The sequence below is a fragment of the Cariama cristata genome, unplaced genomic scaffold (genome assembly GCF_000690535.1).
Source record: "Cariama cristata isolate BGI_N322 unplaced genomic scaffold, ASM69053v1 scaffold14768, whole genome shotgun sequence".
Classification (NCBI taxonomy): Eukaryota; Metazoa; Chordata; class Aves; order Cariamiformes; family Cariamidae; genus Cariama; species Cariama cristata.
In genome coordinates this window covers 7,358-29,943 of record NW_009631765.1, presented here as the reverse complement: position 1 = coordinate 29,943, position 22,586 = coordinate 7,358, and the positions used below count along the sequence as shown (strand labels likewise).

At 53.3% G+C, this 22,586-nt stretch overlaps 2 protein-coding genes across 2 annotated transcripts in view; both read left to right on the top strand.

The window, feature by feature from the left end:
• LOC104166246 (myosin phosphatase Rho-interacting protein-like) overlaps positions 1 to 19,963 on the top strand; it is a gene marked incomplete at its 5' end in the record, with an annotated part of 45,144 nt that extends 25,181 nt beyond the window's left edge. Inside the window, 11 exon segments of the mRNA XM_009706112.1 lie at positions 346 to 931; positions 1,849 to 1,965; positions 11,802 to 11,949; positions 12,556 to 12,673; positions 13,417 to 13,576; positions 13,713 to 13,832; positions 14,335 to 14,421; positions 15,105 to 15,267; positions 15,702 to 15,787; positions 16,995 to 17,056; positions 19,792 to 19,963. Of these exon segments, the coding sequence (XP_009704414.1) occupies positions 346 to 931; positions 1,849 to 1,965; positions 11,802 to 11,949; positions 12,556 to 12,673; positions 13,417 to 13,576; positions 13,713 to 13,832; positions 14,335 to 14,421; positions 15,105 to 15,267; positions 15,702 to 15,787; positions 16,995 to 17,027 (1,618 nt within the window).
• On the top strand, positions 3,606 to 8,892 carry LOC104166245 (myosin-11-like). Its single transcript, XM_009706111.1, has 2 exons — positions 3,606 to 3,737; positions 4,984 to 8,892. Exons 1-2 carry the CDS (start codon positions 3,606 to 3,608, stop codon positions 8,890 to 8,892), a joined length of 4,041 nt encoding a protein of 1,346 aa, XP_009704413.1.
• Positions 19,964 to 22,586: the final 2,623 nt, after the last annotated feature.

Here is a 22,586-nt window from a genome sequence, read left to right as displayed (position 1 = left end):
CCTCGGCTGCGGGCTGCTGCTGGGTCGTGGTCACTGGCCCCAGGACAGCTGCTAAGGAGGAGCGAGGTCGGGATCGGCCGCTTTCTGGGGGCCGGGGGGTGCCCAGGAGCAGCCAGGGCCGCTTGCAGCAAGGCTTTGCACACCAGCGTGACCCCGGGGAAGGGCAGCGGTGGCTCCTGTGCCCGAGAGGTGACAGGAGATGGAGGGGCAGGGGGGCACCCCCATGGCGTTGGCTTGGGCTTCCAGCAGCCCCTTTCCACCTCGCTCTTTGAGGCATGCATGGGTGCGCCTGGCTATCTCGAGCACCCGCTGACGCGTTCCTTCACCCTCTGTCTGTCCTTGCAGCTCCCTGCCAGAAGAGAAAAGCAAAACAAGCTCTTCCTTCGAGACTGGTCCAAAGCCGAGCGAGAAGCCGGATGCGGAGCAAGCTGAACTGGACCTGGAGCAGAAGCGGAGCCGTGCCCGGGAGCGCCGGCGAGAAGGACGGTCCAAGACCTTTGACTGGGCTGAATTTCGCCCCATCCAGCAAGCCCTGGCGCAGGAGCGTGCAAACGCTGCAGACTCTTCCAACAGCGGCTCTGCCGCCTTCCCCAGGGACGCCGGTGCCACCGATGCCGACCTGGGAGAGCTGGAGCGGGAGCGGGCCCGGCGTCGGGAGGAGCGACGCAAGCGCTTTGAGATGATCGATGCTGTGGACGGGGCAGGGTCAGAAGAGGCATTAAGGATGGAAGTGGACCGGATTCTGCCTGTCCCAGTGGACATCAAACCGCAGAACGTCCACGTGGAGATCGAGCAGCGCTGGCACCAGGTGGAGACCACCCCCCTGCGGGAGGAGAAGCAGATCCCCATCACGCCCCTGCACCTCGCCCACGCTGAGGACCGGGATGAGGGGCTGACAAAGCAGCACTTGACCACGCTGCTGGAGAAGGAGGTAAAGGGGGTGCGTGGGGTGCAGGCTGCCTGCAGAAATGGCCTTGAGGCCAGTGCAGTAACTGTAGGAAGCTTGAGGCTCTAAAAAAGCTGCATTTATTCCTGCTTCATAATAGCAACGAATGGGGATGCTGTAGGGTCCCCTGGGGAGCTGGCAGGGCACAGATCTGTGTCCGTTCCCGTTCAGCCCTGCCAGCAGCTTTCGTGTTCCCACGGCTGCAGAAAGGGCTGTTCTTGCAAGAGTGGTACTTCGCTACCCCCTCCCAGCCAACACAGCCTACGCTTCTCTTGGTTGTTAGCCAGCCTGCCTCTGATGAGACGGGTACAATTGATGGGTATCAACCAGACTCTAAATTCAAGCTCATAATTCTGTGTGCCTCTGCGGCTATAGAGATTTGGGTCTGCAGTTATGTCTACAAAACTATAATCTGGCATGACTTGTAGGACACACCACAAAGGTTCCCTTTTTGTGCAGCCTGCATCAAACAATCTTAAGATTTTAGGAAAAGAAAGGAGGAGACTCAGCTCATTTGGAAGAGGTCCACGCCTGGAATAACAAAGGTTGTTGTTAGTTGGGATTAAGGTGTATTAGCTTGAAAGGGGTGCAGGCGTGGAGTAACCAGGAGTATCGCCGATCTGAACTGGGCTGAGATTTGCCAGGGTCATGCCTGGCACGAGCTGGTGCCGTTCATCCTTTGCTGCAGTGAGCTTTACGAATTAAAGTAATGCGTAACTTAGTTCTTTCAGGGGGGAGGGATTTTGCCCAGCAAAATGAAATCCAGATCCCAAAGCAGAGCAAAGCAGCGGTGCCATCAAAAGCCCCGTTCATTCTGCTCTACGTCCCCTCCGAGCCAGTTGCTCCTTATGGCCGACCCCCTGCCCACTCCCTGGACGCTGTCTCTGTTCGTGTCCCTCCAGCTGGAGCAGAAGCAGAAGGAGGCCCTGGAGCTCCTGGAGCAGAACCGGCACCTGCAGGACCAGCTGAAAGTGGCACTGGGCCGGGAGCAGAGCGCCCGGGAGGGCTACGTGTTGCAGGTAGGAGAGCAGGGAGGAGAGAGAAATTCATCTTCCTCTGTGCCCGAGGGGGACCCTGGTGGCCTTCAGTCCAGGGTATTTGTGGGGGCATCCTGGTTGACACAGAGATGTGCACCACTGAGTGGGATCCAAGAGATTTGACCTTCTTGCAAATATTGCTAGTTCTGTAGCCTTACCAGAATCATCTGCTTAACAAACCCTCTGCTCTGGGATGCAACAGACGGAAAAGAGCATTACCTACTAGCGTCCCCGAGGGAAGACAAACCACAGCCATGGTAGACAGATGGGACCTCAGCAAAGCCCACCTCTGAGCCGTCCTGTACTGTGTTTGCCTATGCAACAGCTGTTTCCCACTTTCTGTGCCCCAGCTATTCCCCACAGGAGGTGGGGTGCACATAAGGCTTTCTAAGCATCTCGTAGCCCAGCAGTTGCTCCTGGCCGGGGAGTTTGTGTGGCAGTTACATGGGCAAACACAGCACAGGCAGGTGTATCTCCCAGGCACGTTCCTCAGCCACGGTGGGATTTCTACCGGGACAACCTGTTGTCTTGGATCACTTTGGTGGTTTCTTCTGTAACAAGATGCCTTTCCTTGGCAAAGCCTAGGAGTGTGTTTTGGAGGTTCTGGCAAACGAGACGGGAGAGTCTCTTGGGAAGCCTTTCCTCCCCTCCTCCAAACAAAGTGGACTTTTTGCAGCCCTTCCTCTGGGAGCATCTGTGCTGGGAGGAGCCGTGATGCCTGCAGGCAGCTTCTGGCTGCTCTCATGGGTCCGTAGTCCTGTTTTGTGCAGGGGCAACATCTTGACCTGCTCAAATCTACTTGGCCAAACCGGCTCTGGATCAAAGTGGCCGTGCGTGGCCACACGCTGTGCTCCCGTGGCAGCAAACTCGGTGTCGACACTGAACCTTGCGTCCTTATTTCTCATGGGAGAAATTTCCCCTGAAGAAGTCGCACAGGCAGTGGAGCCAACCCAGGTAAAGGAGCATCTTGCCTTCCTTGCCGGTGATCTCCTTGGAGGAGATCAGTCAATTAATGCATTGATTTCTGGAGTCCCCGAGCTGACAGTGCTTGCTTGGAGGAGTTCCATTTTCACTTGGCAGTATTGGAAGAGACAGTTACTCCCACTTCCCTGGGGCAAAGGCATCCAACCTCCCTTTGCCTGGAGCCCAGAAAAATCAGGGAATGGGGCTAAAAGCTGGATGCTGAATCCAGCATCAGATTGACCGTGTTGAAGTTGGCCGTAGTGCCTCGATACGAGGTGGAGGGGCAGGAGGGGAAGTCTGCAGAAGGGCTGAGTAAATCATGGCTGCAGTGAGAAGTGACCCAGACTTTGACCTAAAAGTTGGACAGGGTTTTTGGAAGGGTTGGAGGCTTTTTCTTGCTCCAGTTTAATTGTTCTGGGGATTTCCCTGATGTTTCCCCTGTAGCAGAGGGATTAAAGTCCTGAGGCAGAAGGGAGTAGCCCCACCAAACCCTGCTGGGGTGGAGGGAGTGGAATTGCTGAGGGGTTTTTTTTGCAGTCCCAGATCATGGGCAAACATCACAGCTTTTTTTTTGGATGGACCCTCTGAATTTCATGTGCCCCCCACCTCCATCATGCCTAATTTCAGAGAGTTTCCTACATTGTCTGTGGGGAGGGACGATGAAGGAGCCTGACTGCTGCCAGTCCCTCACTCCTGAGCTGCCCAGGGGGCACCAACCCCTCCTTGGTGGCATGACCAGCCTCGTACAGACCCCCAAGCACTGCCCCGACATAAAAGACGCTACGCGTTTCGTGAGGCAGCCGCTGAGATACCCAGCCCGATGCATGTGCCGTGCACCGAAGCCTCTCTGGCCTCGTGTAACCCCTCTCTCGCTCTGAGCTTCCTCGGGACGGGGCACCCCGACTTTGAATCCTACCGGGAGAAATGGCAAGGGCTCCTGCTCCTCGCCAATGGACCGGAGATGTCCCCCAGCTCTGGTCGTGGTGGGTGGGATGGGTCACGTACTAACCTGTCCTGGGCGGATATTCTTGCATGTTTTTGGTGTAAAGCATGAAATTTAACTTAACATAACTGAGTGTCACATCTGTGGGCTTTCCTACCAGCAACCAAAGTACAGCAGGGCAGGCCAAATTCCTAGGCTTCACGCTGTGCTTCTCTCGCCTCTTCCTGTCTGTGTATTTTTTTAAAAGATACATAATTTCTGTCGCCTTTTGCATGACTCTCTCTGTGAGTTTTCTCTTTGCATGCTACATTGCTTTGGTTTGAATCTCACAAAGGTTGGTTTCTTTTATTTTACATTCTCATCGCACCTTTTCCCTCCCTTCACTTGTCGGGCTTTTTATTTTGTCCTTTGTTGTTTTTTTTTGCAGGTAGAGAAATTAGATCCTCCCTAGTCTTAAACTTTAGCATAACAACATCTCTTTAATGCAACGAGCAGCCACTAAGTCCTGTTTGGTAGTCACAGAAATGACATCGCCACGCCGGCTGTCCTGTCTCCCTGCGTTTGGGTGGGATGTGATGTCATTTGCTGTCATCTCACTTTCTGTTGTTGCTTTTGGTCAGTAGGACTGTTGTTACCTGAACTGTGCACTTTTTGTTTCACAACAAAACGAGCAAACATCCTAAAAAAGCAGTTCCTTTCTTTTCGACCTGTTCTCATCCCCTCCTCCTCACCCTTCCCGTTTTTCTCTCGTCTGTCCGTCTCTGTTTTACTGCTGGTGTTTCTTTTTCATTGTTTTTTGGTTCTGTTTGATTTTTTTTTTTCCTTTTAGCCTGTTACTGTACAGCTGTTTTGATGTTGTGGTCCATGTTTTCTGTTACTGGAAAGCAATTTTTGCTCATTCAAAAAAAAAAAAAAAAGTTGGTTAAACCAACCAAACAAAATTGTGCCAAGAACAAATCATCCCAATTGGAGCATGTGGGTAGCAGCCAAATCGCTGCGAGGAGCTTTTCCATGGCCTGCCTGGCCAGAGGTGTGACACTCAGAAGGGAGAGCCAAGAGTGTTACTAATCTAGTATTTAATCAATTTTTTTAAGACCGAGGTGGCCGCCTCGCCATCAGGTGCCTGGCAGAGGCTCCACAAAGTCAACCAAGACCTCCAAAGCGAGCTGGAAGCCCAATGCCAGCGTCAAGAGCTGATCAATCAGCAGATTCAGTCGCTGAAGCGTAGCTACGCCGAGGCCAAGGACGTGATCCGGCACCACGAAGCTGAGATTCAGAGCCTGCAGGCGAGGCTCAGTAACGCGGCGGCCGAGCTCTCCATCAAGGAGCAGACCCTGGCCAAGCTCAAGAGCGACCTGAGGAGCGAAAAAGAGAAAGCCAAAGAGCAGCTGGAGGAATGGCAGCACGGCGAGGCCACGCTCAGCTCCCAGCTGAAGGCCAGCGAGCAGAAGCTGAAGAACGTGGAGGCTTTGCTCCTGGAGAAGACCCAGGAGCTGCGGGACCTGGAGATGCAGCAGGCTTTGCAGAGGGACCATCAGAAGGAGGTACAGCGGCTCCAAGACAGGATCGCAGACCTGAGCAGGCAGCTGAACGCTAGCGAGCAAACGAGGGTCCTCATGGAGGAGAAGCTGCAGAAGAATTACGAGGCTTTGCTGGAGAGCTGTGAGAGGGAAAAGCAGGTTTTAATACGGAGTCTGAAGGAGGTGGAGGATAAGGCCAACGAGTACGAGAACCAGCTGCAAAACAGCGAGCAGCAAATGGAGATTCTGCAGAAGGAGAAACTGAGTGCAAAGTTCGAAGGCAGCGAGCTTGTCCACCAGCTGGAGGAGCAGCTGGTGATGAAGGAAGCCAGCATCCAGAAACTTGCAGAGCACATCAAGGAGCTCGAAAGAGAGAGAGATCAGATCAAATGTCGATTCCATGAGCTAATGAATCAGGTTGCCGAGTCAGATAACGAAGTTGCAAAGCTGCAAGCAAAGTTGAAAATGGAAGAGACCAACTATCACAATCTGGAGCAATCGTTCAAGGAGGTGTCGGATCAGTTCCAGGGTGTGCAGAAGGTGCTGAAAGAAAAAGAAGAAGAGCTGAGACACGTTAAGGAAATGCACTTGAGAATTGTGGAGAAGAAAGATCAAGATCTCAGCGAGGCTTTGGTTAAAATGGTTGCTTTAGATAGCAGTTTAGAGGAGACTAAGGTAAAGCTAAAGGCCAAGGAGGAGGCTTTAAAGAAATTAGCCAGTGTAGGCACAGGTCCATGTGCTGAGGAGGTGGAAGACCTTGGCCCTAATCTCGAGGCTGACGAAAGTCATCCGTCCCAGCTGGGGCAGCCTCTGCAAACTCAGGATGTCCTCCCAGCTCTGACTTACGCACTGAAGGAGGAGGAGGATGAGGTTCTTGAGACCAGCCAGAGGCAAGTGGAGGAATTTGGCTCCCCGTCCAAAGCTCTAGAGCTTCAGGACCAAGAGTTGGTTCAGAAAGCCTTAGCAAAGACTGATGTAGGAATCATGGGGGCCAAGAGGCAAAGAATCCGTTTCTCGAGCATCCAGTGCCAAAAATACATCCATCCAGACGGATCGGAGAAAAACTGGACAAGCAGTACCTCTTCAGACACGAGCCAAGACAGATCGCTGTCTGAAGAAAGCATGTCATCAGAGCCAGCTCTTGGTTACCCGTCATCAGGGACAAGCGACTCTGAGACCTATCTCTCAATCATCCATTCCCTGGAAACCAAACTTTACATTACAGAGGAAAAACTCAAAGATGTAACAATGAAGCTTGAAAGCCAGCACGGCCATAATCAGGAGACGCTCATCGCCCTCCACCATCAGTGGGCCAGCACAGAGTCTCAGCTGCGGGAACAACTTCAGACCAGCTTATCCCAAGTCAGTGCTTTGATCTCACAGCTGGAGAGTGAGAGGCAGGAAAAGTTCAAGCTCATAGAAAATCACGTTAGCGAGCTGGGAGGTTTCCAAATGAAAAATGATCAAGCGCTGACTTGCTTAGAGAAGTGCAGAGAGCAACTGAGGTCTTTGCCCAAATCGGACAAGGAAAAAGAGGGGGATTTGTTCCTTGTTACTCTGTCCAGCATGGAAACAACTTTATCAAACGCAATCCAAGCCTTGAGAGGGACGCCAGTCCTATCGGAGTATCAGCAGAGTGATATCAGCCTTATCGCGGAAAGCCCCGCTCCAGAAGGAGGTTTTTTGGGGGAAGGGGAGAACGTCTCCAAGGAGCAGCGAGCGGAAATGTTTGACGCCGGCCAGCTGAGATGGCTTTCTGAGAGAGTGGCATTTGAGGCCTCTCTCATCAACCAAATAGCGGACTCTTTGAAAAATGCAAGCTCTGAGATATCTCGGCTTCTGAGAGAGATCCAGGGAACAGCTGAGGTGGTTTTGTTGGAGCCAGCAAATGTTTCTCATACAGCAGTCGACTTGGCCAGCGTCCTATCTAAGAAGCTGCTGCTGGAAGGGGAGTTCTGGAGCCAGGTGGAGGAGCTGAGAGTGCACTTGAGCACCAGAGAAGGAGAAGCCGAGGGCAAAACAGAAACAACAGGTTTGGGCTTCTCTCCGTGTTTTCTCAGTGCTGTAGCAGATGCTACGTTGATCAAGGCAGAACTTGGGTTTGTCGCACAGAAAATGAGAGAGTCTTTTCATCAGAGATTAAAAACAATCGAAGAAGATCTCCATAATACCAAAACAGCTCTCCAGCAGCATAAATGCATGTTGGAGGAGATCATCAAAGCGTACAGGACTCCTGATTTTGACAGAGTTATGCACCAGATTTCTGAAGCACTTGAAATTCAAAAAGATGCTTCAGAAAGAACCCAGGTCTCCTGGAACGGGAGCCATCTCCAAATGGTGCCGTGTCAGGAATTAGCCAAGGTGGAGGAGACTGACAGCCTGCCAGACCATAGTAGTGAAGCTCTTGTTTCCATTCAGGAAGATCTTGCCCAACAACTAAAGGACAAATCAAATGTTCTGAAGGAAATATCTGTTGCCTTACTCTCTCTGCCTCCTGAGGAGGCAATGAGAGACTGTCAGAAGCTCCTGAAGATATCTCAGAGTCTTTCATATCACTCGTGCATGGGAGACCTTGAACGGTATTCCTCTTTGTTAGTCCACGATGCAATTGTTCAGGCTCAGGTTTGTTACGCCGCTTGCAAAGTCCGACTGGAGTACGAGAGAGAGATGAAGTCCTACAAAGAGTCCTTGCAGAGCATGGATGCGCTCTGTCAAGAGCGCGTGAAGACGGTCGCTCTCCTTCGGGAGGAGTACGAAGACTTGCTTAGAAAGCAGCAGGGTGAGTACGGCGAGGTGATCGCCATGCTTGAAAGGGAGAACGCCGATCTCAAAGCAAAGGTGTCCCAGCTGGACAGTCAGCGAAGGCTCTTGGAGGAAGAAGAGCGTAAACACAGCAAGAGTTTGAGCGAGTTACAGGGACGGTATGAGGAGGAGATTCGAAACGTGATAGAGCAACTAAACAGGACAGAGGATGCTCTGAAGGCGGAGAGGACGGAGGGCCTCAACCAGCTGGATGCCATTGTCCGTGACAAGCAGAACATGGAGCGGTATCACCTGGAGCAGATGCAAATGCTAGAGGACAAGTTCCAGGTCAAGATCAAGGAGCTGCAGGTCATCCACGGCGAGGAGCTGCAGGCCCTGCAGGAGCACTACAGCCAGAACCTGCAGCGTCTGCAGGAGACCCTGGACGAGTACCAGAGGCAGCACCCAGAGACGTCCCCCGCCGCGGGCCCGGGCGGTGGGGCCCCTTGGGTGGCCAGTGAGGCGGGTGGCACCGGGCAAGGCCCCGGCGGTGACCTGGACTCCATGCACGGCCTGAGGGAACGCATCCAGGAGCTGGAGGCCCAGATGAACATCATGAGGGATGAGCTGGAGAACAAGCATCTGGAGGGGAACGCTTCTACCTTGAGGGAAAAGTACCAGAAAGACTTTGAAAACTTAAAGGTGTTGATACGTTTAATGCTTTACGCTTTACGCTGCTGAGTGTACAGGAGGGTGCGTTCGGTCCTGGGGTTTGCTTGCTGAACCGAGCGGCGTTCCCCGAAAGAGCCAGCATGCCGAAGCAAGGCCCAAAGTGTTAGAAAGGCCTCTGTAAGGCATGGAGTTGCCCTTTTCTCCATGCTGGGGTATTCTCAGTGCGTTGCTGAGGGCTTGGTCTCAGTGGGAGGGTTGATTATTGGAGGCAGTCTCTGCATTTAGAGGGAGGGAGAGGTTCAAAGTAGCCTGATAATGTCACGCTCTCCTTCAATATGAAGACCATAGTGTTTCTCCTTGTACTTGAGGTGTACATTTTGTTCGTGACTTCCCCTTAAAAACATTCCTCAACTCTGTCTTTCCCAGTCTGGTCAAATCTCCAGTCTGTCTCTGCTGCCCTCAAAAACATAGGATGAAGTGGAAACTTAATGCTCTCAAAATCTATGTTCTTGGGGAAAGTAGCTGCAGACAGATGGCAAATTCTGTAGCAAAGCGAAGCTCCTCTGCACGAGGCGGCGAGGAGGACCACCCTGGTGTTGCACACCAGCGATTCCTTACACAACAAACAGTGCACAGGTACGGGAAAGCCAGGCTAGGTGCAGAAAAACCCACTGGCAATGAAATGCCATCCTTCAGATTGCTCCACCAGTCAGACTGGCTGTAAAACTAGCCTGAGATGGTACAGTGCCTAAAAAAACCCTCTTGGATTTGGTGTTTTGCTTTTGATCAGAGAGCATTTCCAGTTAGGAAGTGGGTTTAGGGCAGTGGAGGATTCTTGGCAGCACCAAGGGAGGCTTCCAGGTTGAACAGGCAACTGAAAGGGCAGTGATGCAGGACGCGTCCAGAGGCCACGCCGGTGAGGCTTTCATGGAGCAGTCCTTCTTCAGAGTCAGCAAAAATGTGGGAGAGCTTGCTTCCAGCCACGAGATCCTCAGCACATATTTGGGCTGGGGGTAAAGCGTGGCTCAGCTCCAGCCAAAAGCTGGTTTTAGCCTGGGGAGAGCAGTAGTTCTGCTGCATCCCATCAGGGGTGAATCGGGTGTCCGGGGAGGGAGAACCGCTGGGGAGATCGGAGTGAAGTGGTGGTGTTCATTGAATGCTCTCTCCTCCATCTTAACCCTCAGGAAGGAAAAGTCCTTCTTGAACCCCCCACTCAGGGCAGCAGGACACACCACTAACGCCTTGTCCTGCAAGCCAGGCACCAAACAGGGTCACCTGCACTGCGGGATGTTCTTGCTTTGGAAGAAGCAAAAAGGCCAGAACCAAAACAGAGGCTGAAAAATAACAGCAAGCAATGAACCTGACCTCCCGCCTGTGTTTTCAGCTTCGCTATGCCAAAACTTGCCGATTGCCTGGTGGGAAGGCAAGGAGCATCTTCTGGGCAGAGGGGTCTGGGAGGAGAGCAGGGCGAACCAGTCTGTCTGTGCACCTTTGTGGGAAGCAGAGGGACGGACAGCAAAATAGAAACTTCCCTTGGTTAGAAAGCGAACCAGGCGATTGCAAACCTGTCCGATATACAGGTTAAAATGTGCTCAGTTCTTCTCTTCTGAAGCTGATGGAGAATGTAACATCAGTAACAGGAGATACTGGTTTGTACATGTTCAAATGTCCTGGATTTATAGCAATGCATTTACAATACATTAAATACTGACTCTGCAGCCAGACCTATGGCAGAGGATTCACCCTTTTCTTCCAGCGTTAGAGGTGTAAATGAAAAATCCTGCAAGGCTACTTTGTGCCACTCTGTAATCAGCCAAGTCCAGACAGGTTCCGGCACTGAGTTACGAGTTTCAAAAAAACCCAAGGCTGAGAAAGTGAAGAATGCCTTCAGGATTAAAACTTAAAGGAGAGGGAAAAAAACAAAAAGCACCAGAGCTGAAAATTGGGAATGAGGTTACGGAGCATTAGACAACAAAGTGATGCTGAGGAGTAGTTAGTGTAGGTCAGTGGTGTCAGACTGTCGTGAGCACTTTTGTCACTGGAGGAGTGAATTTGTCCCCCTTCGGTTTCCCGTGGAGTCCCAGTGGTCCCTAGGTAACAGTTCTGGCTTCCCCTGGAAAACACGAGTGTGAATCAAGAAGAAATCCACCGAAATCAGGAAATAAAGCCAGCCTGTAACATTAAGAGGGAGAAAAGCCCAGTGCGGTGCTTGGCATCAGGTTTTGCCCCCAGATGTCTGATGGGGCACCGTGTCCCCAACGCGTCCCCCTTCCCGGCTCATGGCTCCAGCCTGCCTGTGGCTTTGCTGTCCTGCCTCTGTCCTGCAGCCGTGTGTCCGTCCGGGATCCTGATGTGCTTGGTGGGGCGGCTGGGCTGGCGGCTGAACTGGAAACAGGCTTTTGCATTTGTCTGCCTGCGAAGGCAGGAGCGGGGTCTGTGCCTGGGGCAGGACCGGGCTGGAATTGAGGGTCTCAGCCCTGGCGCCTCCTGAGTCCCCAGACTGCTGCTCCTCTGTCCTGGCCTAAGTTCACTCCTAGTAATTCAATTAGCAAATAATTGCCCGTGCAGCATTTGAAGAGATAGTCGGTTGAGAATTAAGGTCCTGTTGCTGTTATGAGTCATTCGTTTTCCACCCCAGAGGTGGCCACGTAAAATCAGGCATTGCAAAAGAGAGCAGAAGGGGCACAGTAGGCTTTTTTTTGGTTATTTTTAACATACATTTGCATTCCCCAGTTGGGTCTTACCCCAATTCTTCCCTCTCACCGGAGCTACCAGGGATCAAGCGACTGCAGGAGAAGCCCTGACCTTGCAAGGTCCATCATCGGCTGGCTCCTCCATGGTTGGGGAGGGAGAAGATCCCCATGATGAAACTGGAGTGCCCACCTACCCGCTGGCGTGTGGCTCCTGGTGGGCTCACCACCGCTGTGACACCGGCCCTGCGTGCCTGCGCCAACCTCTTCCCCTCGTCCCTTTTGCAGGCAACATGTGAAAGGGGCTTTGCAGCCATGGAGGAGACGCACCAGAAGAAGATTGAGGACCTGCAGCGGCAGCACCAGCGGGAGCTGGAGAAGCTGCGAGAGGAGAAGGATCGCCTGCTGGCAGAAGAAACGGCTGCCACCATTTCAGGTATGGGGACATGCCAGAGGGTCCCCCACGGTGGGGCAGCTCCGTGTTGATGGGGACATGGGGATGGTGTTTGCTCCAGAATAGAGGAGCAGAGCGTGGGGTGGGATAAGGGCTGGGTGGGGATCACAGGGAGGTGGGAAAGGGCTGGTAGGAGAGATGTTTTAGATGGAGGCCCATCTACCAGTCCTTCTCCAGGCTTGGTACCCCTCTCCTTGGCTGTAGCAGAGTCTGATCCATTTTCTGTTCCATCTCAGAAAGGTGTTAGTCATTCCTGTGGTTAATTTATTGCCAATTTGACACTGAACTCGTTCTTCAGTGTCCCAGGGAGTTTTAAAGTGCTGGAGCCCAGGGTCTCTGCATTAGGAGTCGCACAATCCAGGAAACCTGTGAACTGCACAGTCGTTCAGACTATCAAAAAGTGGGATTTGCAGAAATCCCTTTGCTGCTTTTCAGGCAGGGGCACAGACTGAAGGACCTGCGAAGCAGTGGGAGGTTCACTGGGATGACTCGGTTTTTGTTCCTTTAAAAAAACAAACAAAAAAATCAAGAAATGAACACCCTTGGGTGGAGCGGTGCTGGGTGCTGACACTGTGCTGTCCCACACAGCCATCGAAGCCATGAAGAACGCACACCGGGAGGAGCTGGAGCGAGAGCTGGAGAAGTCCCAGCGCTCCCAGATCAGCAGCGTCAATGCCGACATCGAGGCCCTCCGAAGGCAATACCTGTAAGACCATCATCATCCTCTGTCTGTTGCTGTGTCTCACCGGGAGATGACGCGTGTGGGAGACCCCTTTCTCTGCTTTGATTTTGGCAATGAGTTAGTGGCAGACCTGTCATTGCAGGGACCTCTTCCCTTGGTCCCAACCCAGCTGCACCCATCAGAGGCTCCTCGTTGCCCATAATCTTTCAGGCTCCAGGTCAATGGCCCCACACTACCCAAATTCAGCTGCTTTATGGTCACCAAAAGTAGCAGATGTGCAGACAGTGTGTTGGTTTTCATGTAGCTGCAGCAGCAGGATTGCTCAACCAAATCTAACCAGGTGAAGAGAAAGCATTTAGCTTTTCATGGCAAGGCTGTCCTCACACGGGAGCCGAGCAAAACAACTGAGCAGCTTTATTAACCTTGATGCATCTACATCAGATGCATAGGTGTGCAAATAAACCTGGTCCTGAGCGCCTAGAGCAAACTTGATAGATCTCAGCTCAGTTTTTTGAAACCTGAAGAAGTCCTACTGTTCAGCCTCCTAGCAAAAGACCTCCTGTCCCCTTTGGTGCCCAAGCACCCCTGTGCCAGGAGAGGGAAGGGTTGGCTCGCTCTGGGCTTGAAGTTTTTCCTAAAGGGAGTATGCAAGTCCTCCTCCTCCTCAGTGCTTAGATCCCTGTTGGGTTGTCCTGGGGAGCTGGAGAAAGAGTGGGCATGGATAGGTGTGTGTGGGGAGGGCACTACCCGGCGTGTGTTTTTACCAGGGAGGAGCTGCAGTCGGTGCAGCGGGAGCTGGAGGTGCTTTCGGAGCAGTATTCGCAGAAGTGTTTGGAGAACGCCCACCTGGCGCAGGCGCTGGAGGCTGAGAGGCAGGCCCTCCGCCAGTGCCAGCGGGAGAACCAGGAGCTCAACGCCCACAACCAGGTCAGGGTCCCCCCCGTGCCCGGGGTAGTCGGCACGAGCAGGGGGTGAGGGTCCAACAGCCCAACGGGCAAACAGGGTGGGCTCCGCGCTGTGGCCACGCTCCTCCTTCCCACAACGGCTCTTCTCCTCTTCCCAGGAGCTGAATAACCGCCTGGCTGCGGAGATCACGCGATTGCGGACCCTCCTGACCGGGGAGGGCGGGGGGGAGGCTGCTGGATCGCCTCTCACACAGGGCAAGGACGCCTATGAGCTGGAGGTGAGCTCTGCCGCTGCCCTGCCGAAGGAGCAGTATTGGTGGGCACAAGTGCCCGTGGACCCCTGGGAACATCCCATAGCCAGCTATCCCTCCGTGCATCGGGTCAGCACTGTGCATTGTGGGGTGCAATGGGGCCAGGAGCTTTTGAAGTCCTGATCTGTGCCCTTCTCACCATGCCGAGCCAGACACCCGCGCTTCCTTCTCCATCCCCTGCTTGTCCCCTGGGATCCAGTCCACGCAAAGCAGTGGGGATGGAAACCAAGGGGTATGCAGGGAGCACATCAGCGGTGCAAGCTTCAGCAAGTGCCCAAGAGACCCAGGAGTAATTTCCTTGCATGAACCAGAAGATGGGTGAACCAGCAGCTTCATGGTGCTGGAATGGATCCAGCACCAGGCTGAACCTCCAGCCCTGGCTTGATTTTCACCGGGCACAGCGGGCTAGCATCTTGGGATCACGCTGCGTCTGCTTGGGTGCAAACATGCGCTGCTTTTCTTCCCACAGGTCCTGCTGCGGGTCAAAGAATCAGAAATCCAGTACCTGAAGCAGGAGATCAGCTCCCTCAAAGACGAGCTGCAGACAGCACTGAGGGTAATGTCAGGGATGTTTCTGCAAAATCGGGCTGTGCTCTGCTCCTATGTGTGTGTGCTTAGATTTCAGCTTATACCCAGATTTGAAACAGTATTTAGTTTTTCCCCTGAATGGAACTGAATACTCGTTTTGGTGTCATCAGTAAACCATCAGTTTTGGTGTCATCATGACTGTATCAGCTTAGGACTTACCCCCACAAGGGAGACTGTGGGAAAACGTCCCCTCCAGTGTTTTTTCCCCATTTCCTGTCACATCAGATCAGATTTAAATGGCAAAAATAATCAGTGTTAGAGATCTGCCCAGCCTCCCAGCATTGCATCTGGTTTGCTCTGGATGGCCTCTTTGCCAAGGCCGTTTCTGGGAATTCTGCTTGAATTCCGTGTCTCTGCTAAAATTAAAACCCACAAACAAGTAATCACGTAACGAAGGGGCTGCATGCACGGGCAGCGCTGTGTGCTCGCTGCTGAGCTCGCAGCTTTCTGCTTCTCTCAAGTCCCGTACCGCTGTCAGAGGTGGCCTCGAGAGTGTGTGTGAAATGCGTGCGTTGCCCCGGCCAAGCACTTCTCCTCACTGCCGGCTCTTCGTCCGTCGGCATTTGCCAAGCTCCTCTTCAGTGCATTCGCAAACCCCTCAGCTCCTGCTGTCTGTCTGACTCCATTGGGTTGTTCTTGTTCCTTTGCCAGGATAAGAAATACGCCAGCGACAAGTACAAAGACATCTACACGGAGCTGAGCATCGTGAAGGCCAAGGCAGACTGTGATATCAGCAGGTTGAAAGAGCAGCTGAAAGCAGCCACAGAAGCTCAGGGAGAGAAATCCCCTGTGAACACCACTGTATCGGGATATGGTCAGTCTCCTCCAGCAGCTCTAGGCAACTGGGTGTTTCCCAAGCGAACGCATGCATCCTGGCATATAACCCCTTGGGCAGTAATGGGTCCGAGTGTAAGACATGGTGCTTTTTTTGCTTTTCCATGCTGCTCCCCACTCCACTCCTTGCAGACAGTCTTGCCGGAGCTGCCCTCCCGTGGCAATTCCTCCTTCCAGCCCACAGATGGGAAGCTGATGGGCTTTGAAAGCCTTCTGGCATTTTGTCTTGGGAAAACCTCACGTTGCACATGATGCAGGGGAGCAGAGACCCCCGAGAGTCCCCTCTGCCCTTACGGCAGAGCTGCTTCAGTCGGGCTCGTCGGGGCGCTTGGGAGGGCAGAAGAGCCCCAGCCCTGCACCTTGGAGGAAGGCAGTGGGCACCACACTAACGCTGTCTCTTTTGCTTCTTCCCAGATATTATGAAATCAAAAAGCAACCCTGATTTCTTGAAGAAAGACAGATCCAGTGTTAGCCGGCAATTAAGGAATATCAGGTCAAAGGTGAGCTCAGATCTCCTGCCCTGTGTGATGGGAATGCCCAGCATTACTCTCCAGTGAGGGTCTCAAGTGGGAAGAAATTGGTAGGGGAAGAAAACCGAGAATTTCCCAAGCGCTAGTGCTAGCCTGGATGGCACTGGGAAGAAAAACAAGCTTTCAACTGCGAAAGGGCTGGCTGTGCAGCCAGGCAGCGCCCGCTCCCCCCCGCGATGCCCGGCAGGGCACACACACTCCTGACCCTGCTGAGATCGAGGCGTGAAGCTGCTCCCTGCTTGGAAAAAAAAGGATGACATTCACCCTGTTCTTTGGTCTTTCACAGGAGGACTCTGCCAGTATTTGCTCCCCATTTTCAGTTGAAATTTAGGTGGTGTCAATAGGTGGAAATGTGCACATCATTCTAGGTTTTAGTGTTCATCACTGCAAGATTTTTTTGGTCTTTATATGGAACAACGATGCCTTGGTCCTGGGCGTATTTAACATGCTTTGCTTGTGTGTTAACATGGTGCAGATGGCCCTGTGTTTCTTTGGCCGTTCTGTACTTGCTGTTGGCCCCAAAGCCCAGCAATGCTGTGCCAAGCTCGCCTGCTTGACAGCCAGAGTTACATCATGTTACACACTGGCTGTTCCTGTGGGACCACAGGGATAAAAAGGGCAAAGAAAGCCGCTCCGAAGTCATCGTTAAATGTAGGTCAGTTGGAAGGAAGATCAACTGGGCAAAACCTGCGTTGCCTCTCGCCACTGGATACCTGGTGTCTCATGCTGATGTTTTGAAGTGGTTGGGACCTTGGGCAGAGTGAGAAGCCGGGCAGGCAAAAGGCTTCTAGCTCGATGTCCGTGCTGGGGAAACAGCCACCACCCGAGCTCTGCGAGCAGCGGGTCATCAGCTTGGGGTGTCTGTGCTGCACCGAGTAAATACGGAGAGCATCTCTCTGCGTTTCAGGGGCAGCCCAGACCTGCTGGGCCAGGTCTGATGTTGGGTTTCCCTTCACCACTTCCAACTCAGACCACTTATCCTGCGGTTCCCTCCTGTGTGTTGCTTGGTGGGGGAAGGAGGAGAGGAGAGCAAGCATGGGCTCTGCCGGGGCGCGCTGCCTGCTCGCATCGCTGCCGGGGCCGGGGGGCTGGGGCTGCGCGAACGCCAATGCATTTAGGATTTATGAGCTTCTTGTTTTGTTTTGTTTTTTCTTTTTTTTGCTTTTTCCTTCAACAGTCCGTTATTGAGCAGGTCTCATGGGATAACTGAAATGAACCCGAGTCCAGGTTCCCTGCCACGTAGGTAAACAAACCGGCACCCACCAACCGACGCAGCTGCCCACTGGAGCGGCCCACTTTTGCATGCACTGCTCACACAGAGCCCTGCTCTTAATGACTGACTGGTTTATTTACGGCTAATTGTTTTACTGGGGGAGGGGGAAGGGGAGGGGAGAAGTCAGTGTACCCAAGATCCATATGAAATGCAGACTGTCTGGCTCTTCCCTGGGGAATATGGCTTTCTCTTCTTCCTGCTCCTCCCACCCTCGCCAACACAGCTAACCATCACGGAGAAAATTTGGACGCGGTGGGGCACGTTTTCCTGTTTGCTGTGTTGGGAGCGTGGGACACTGAGTGTGCATGCTTGAATGACTCTGCATGCCTCAGACTAAACTTCAGCAACATCCAGGTCTTGTAGGAAAAACAGCCGTTTTGCTGTTAGCCAGGCGGAGGAGTGGGTCAGTGATGCCTATAAATGCATTTCCCACAAAGGCCTGTAGCATGTAAAATGGTGGCCCCCGTCTCAGTGGCAGAGGGGATGTCCTGGGCTGCCCTTAATTTCCTTTACCTATACTTGCTGCTTCGTTAGGGTGATCCGTGCCTGAGCAAAAGATTCTTCCTTGCCCAGTAACCTCCTCCTGCTCTCCAGGCTTCCTCCAGCTCGCTGGTGTCCACCCCCCTGCTCTCCATCCCTTGGCACTGCATCTCCATCCCACACCCTGGCCTGAGGCTTCCAAGCTCATCCAGCAAAAGCAGGGAACTGATGAGAAACGAGGCCGATCCTAATGACCCAGATCTCTCGAGTAAAACTGGAGCAATAGTTAATTTAGTGGCCCATGGGAAAGACTGAGGTTAGAGCACCTGCAGAAGGAGGTTAGAGAAAAGAGGGGAGCTCCCCAGCACAGTGGCAGAGGGGTGGCTGGAGAGCCCCAGGAAGTCTGATGGAGGATCCCTTTGTCACCGATTTCATCCTACATTAGTCTCCCTTCATCAGGCTCCCCTCATCAGCAACTCCAATGGGTTGTGAGAGTGCTTAAGGGGTGAATTTGCTGGAATTTGTACCATCAGGCAGAAGAGTCTAATGGTTTCTGTTGTCTCCTTCCGTCTAATGAGAAATCAGATGTATAAACTGGAATGCACGAGTTGCTGCCCATTTAAAGAGGCCCAAAGTAAACTTCCTTTAGGAAGTGTGTGCTCCGAGGCTCGCATCCCAAGAGACTCTGCTGCCCGGTGAAAAGAAAGCACACAGCATCTGTAAATTCAAACCAATCCATTTTAGTGCTTTCATTTCCGTGCTGCTTCGCAAAGCTGTTCTGTATTTGTGGACCTGTGGGAGGAGAAACATTTAAAGAAATACAGTAACCATGGGAATCTGCACAGCCTCGGGGCAAGTTTATCATGGAGTCCTGCCTTGATAAACACACGTTAAAGAAAACCCAGCCCAAAAGTCTAACTTGCTGCTGTGATTGTACAGTCCTCTGGCACCACGGTCAGGGAAGTAAAAGCAAAAGGGGAGATGGCTGCCTGCTCATAAAAGGGGCTTTGCATTCAGGTCTGTGCCTTTTGAAGCTGTGTCTTGGTTTGTAAAGCAAATCATGTTCCAGCTGCAGAGTGAATTCCTTGGAAGTTGCAAGGAGTGGGCTTGCAGGCAGCTGCCTGCCTGTCCCGGCAGCGACCGCCTTTGCAGCGCGCAGGGGCAGAGCCGTTGCTCTCTGGGCCTGGCTGTTGGGTAGGGAGATGTCTGTGCCTCCCCAGCAGCACCAAGCAGGGACAATTCACTGTCTGATGCTCTTCTCCCCTGAAACTTTTACGCCACAGTTTTGGGGCTGCAGGAAGGAGGGAAGGCTGGCTTTAGGCTTGTGCGTCTCCTCGGGCTAGCTTCAGGTTAAAGCTGTCGTACAGGGGTCGAGCAATTTGCTTCTGGGTTTGTACCCCTCCTGTTGCCGTTCTCTTGGGTCCCTACGTGTAGGCAAAAAGGTTTCACAAATCCAAATGCTGAGGGCTCGCAGGGCAGGCTTTTCTGTTGGCTGACTGAGTGTTGTGCCTTGAAGTCTGGATGCTGCATCTGCTCAGCCGTCAGATCCTGCTAGACCTGAAGCAAGCATTTAGCAAGTCCTCTGTCTAACCCTGTGCAGTAGAGGCAGCTTTGGCTTGGGAGAGCCCCCAGGCTGGGGTTAGAGAAAGGGTGGGATTGTCACTGGCAACAAAAAAACGCAGTTTCCAGGGCTGCTTAAGCAAAGCCTGCACATGGAGCGGAGCCAGGACCGTCCCAGATGATAGGCAGACATTTGGTTGGCGCTGCCGTACCGCAGGCAGGCAGGCAGGACTGGTGGGCAGGTCCTGCTCAGCACCGTGGTGCTTTAGTGTAGCAGATCCGAACTGACCTGTCCGGAGCTCCTGCAGTGTCGGAGCTCTGCTGAACTTCCCCCACCCACTGCTGCACCGCAGGCTCCGGCATTCGTTTTCTGAGTCGAGCTAATCCCGCTTGCGGCATGGTGTACCTCTCATTTGCTTCTGGTACGCCGCTGGGTTCATTTGCAATCTCACCCTCTCTCTAGGCACCATTCACCAGTAACTGCCCTCCATAACCGTGTGTTTTCTCTTAGCGTGTCCCACTAATCTCTCCGCCACCGAGGCCCTTCTCCCGCTGCCCACGTCTCCTTTGCCTGAGCATCGCACCCTTTCTGTGTGCCACATGCCCGCCGCTGCCTCCTGCCCGCCCGTCTCCGACCCTGTCTGTCTTTTGTCTCTCCCAGAGTCTGAAGGAAGGCCTGACTGTGCAAGAACGCCTGAAGCTTTTTGAATCCAGGGACTTGAAGAAAGACTAGTTCTCCCCGCTCCGCTTGACCACGCGCACCTCCCAGCTTGAGGCAGCACAGCACCAGCACCGTTTGTCTCTCGTTCCTTACGACTGTCCTTGCTGTCATTCGTCTTGACGCCCCTGACGGGACCCAGTGCCACAGTGGCGGTGCCCCCCACCACCCTCTCACCTCTCCAGCTCCTTTCCCTGCTTGTGAGATGCTCCAGAGACTCTTGAGAGGGAGAGGAAGGGATCGGGGTGGGGTTCCGCCCCCCCGCCCCATCTCTTCGGCGCTTTGTAGGACAATCCTTCCTCTACTGTAAACCATTACACTAAGTGTCAGTATTAAGGCTCAGTAGCCTGTTAATAAGCTAGCTCTGTCGTACCAACCGTTTTGGTACGCAAGCAGGGCCTGGGTGGTGTCGGCCGTACCCAGCTCTTACTGCTGTCAAGAGACCCAGTGCTTAGAGCACGCCAGGAGCCTAATTAACCATTGATCTCAATTGCATTACTTGCACCTACAAGGGGGGAAAGCCTGGGGGAAGCTGTCAGGGAGCGCAAGTCTGTGCCGGCGTACGCAGCCTGGAGGTACAACACTGACATCTCGCTGGAGAAGGATGCAAGAAATGATTCTCCTGCCCCGTGACTGTGCCGTATCCTGAATGTAGGCGATGCCAAAGCCCGGCGAGCTTTGGTGGTTGCCCAGGTGGTTGTGTATAGGGAGCTGCAGATACTCAAGTGCACCATCGGGTCCGCCCCGTCGGCGTGTCTTTGCCTCCCGTCTCGCTGGTGGTCGGAGTCGGTGTTTCGGGGGCCGAGCTGTAAGATCACTTTCTTGCCTCTGTTAGATCAAGCCCAGCACTCTCTTTTTGCTGTTACTCCCTTCCTCTCATTGAGTCCCGTGTATCCCAGGGTCTGTGCGCATGTGAAACTCCCTTTTCCTAGTCAAAGGAAAGTAGAGTAGAAAGTAGAGCCAATATTGACTGAAAATGCACAGTGCTCAATGCATATAATGCTCCTTTTTTATCAGCTTCTTGAATTCAACTCTTCTTGTCAGCAGGGCAGCTCCTATTTTAATTCTTTAATCTTTTCCTGAAATAAAAGTCTAAAAACCAGTATGTGCTTCAGACCTTCTCAGTCCTAATAGCTTTTGTATTTAAAGCGTACAATTTAGCCATGAGGCCAATGAACAAATTCAAAGTGAGCTGAGGGAGCTGGTAGCCCTAGATGCAGCACACAGCCAGCTGAGCAGAGGTTGTCTTCCTAGAAGAAGCCTACGCTGCTTTGCAGCAGGGCTGCCCAGGCACAGTGGCTTCATCCCGGGATAAATTTCAAGATGCCACCTGTAAAGACCCCAGGTCCTGCCTTACCGATCGCCCTGGCCGGGAGCAGGGTTGAAGCAGCGCTCTGGCATGTTGGCTTCGCAGCCCCGTTCAGGTGCCAAGCGACCTCCATCAGCTCGGGCTGGGCTGTTAAAGATACGCCCTAGGCTTCACGTGGAGCAAAGCTTCCTCTTGTCTTTCAGGCAGTTCACGCAGGGTTGAAGCAGGCAGCTCTGTGTGCTTTCGTGGCTGATTTGGGGTCTGTTTTAGACGGGCGGTACAAGCGCAGCCCTCGGAGCAAATTGTCACTGCGGCTTTGGAGCGGTGAGTGCCACGGGGCTGGTGACAGCCATCGCTAGCCCTGCCAGGTTGGACCATGGTGGGTGCTGAAGAGTTTGCCCTCATCCTCCCACTCAGAGCAGTAAGTCTCTTTCAGCCACCAGACCCTCAGCAGAAGATGGTACCACCTAACTGCAGCATGGATCAGGCTCTCGTCCAGCTTGTGTGGCCTTGCCATGGTCAAGTGCTCGGCTTGACACCTCCCAGGGCACTCGCGGCAGCACATGGCAGCGCTCTGGTCCTGCCCGTAGGAGCCCCACTTGTCCCCAGCGCCGTGCAGCGGGCAGAGCACGTACGGGGATGCTCTCCCGCTGTGATCCTCTGGAATCTGTGAGTGTACATGGAAGTCCTGAAGATAGGAGGAGGGTAGGAAAGATGCTCAACCGCTCGGATACAAAGGCTTTTCCCTCGTCAGCAGGCGCGTGCCCTCTAAGATATTTTGGTGTGCAGCCACTCACCCTAATCCAGGGTCACCGTAGCGCTTTCCATGATCTGAGCGTTGGAGCACCCGGGAACCTTCCCAGCCATGACCCACCTGGACCACTTCTGATCAGCCATCAGCCACTCCCAGGAGTGTCGGTGCTGCTCCTTACGTTGTGTTTGCTTTCACCCATCAGTCAGCAGCCGCCTTAGTCCTCCTCCCATCCCACCGCAGAGGAATGTGCCCTGTGCACCCAAAGCTGCTCGCCATCAGCTTCTTGCCTGCATGATGAGAGTCCAAACTGGGATGCCCCAAAGTGGGAATGGGCACCTTAGTGCTGTCCTGGGGCTGTGGAAATGACTGCTTTGACCACGCTGAGCTAGCTAATGGCCATCTAAAGCATAGAGTGTTGTTGATAAACCCATCTGCGTTGGTAATGCTTAGCAGCGGCTTTTCATAGCCATGGCATGGGGTCCTGCTTCCCTTCCAGCTGAGGAGATGCAGATGCAGCTCTCCCTGGTTGTAACCCTTTCCAAATTCTGCCTTCTCCAGGTCAGATGTGCCTGCGTTTGTTGTGCTTAGAAGTCCAGTTCTGGAAGAAACGAGTCCGTTGTCACTAGTCCTGGGGGGGGTTCGCTCTCCCTGCCGGCGTCTTGCACTTGCCTGAAG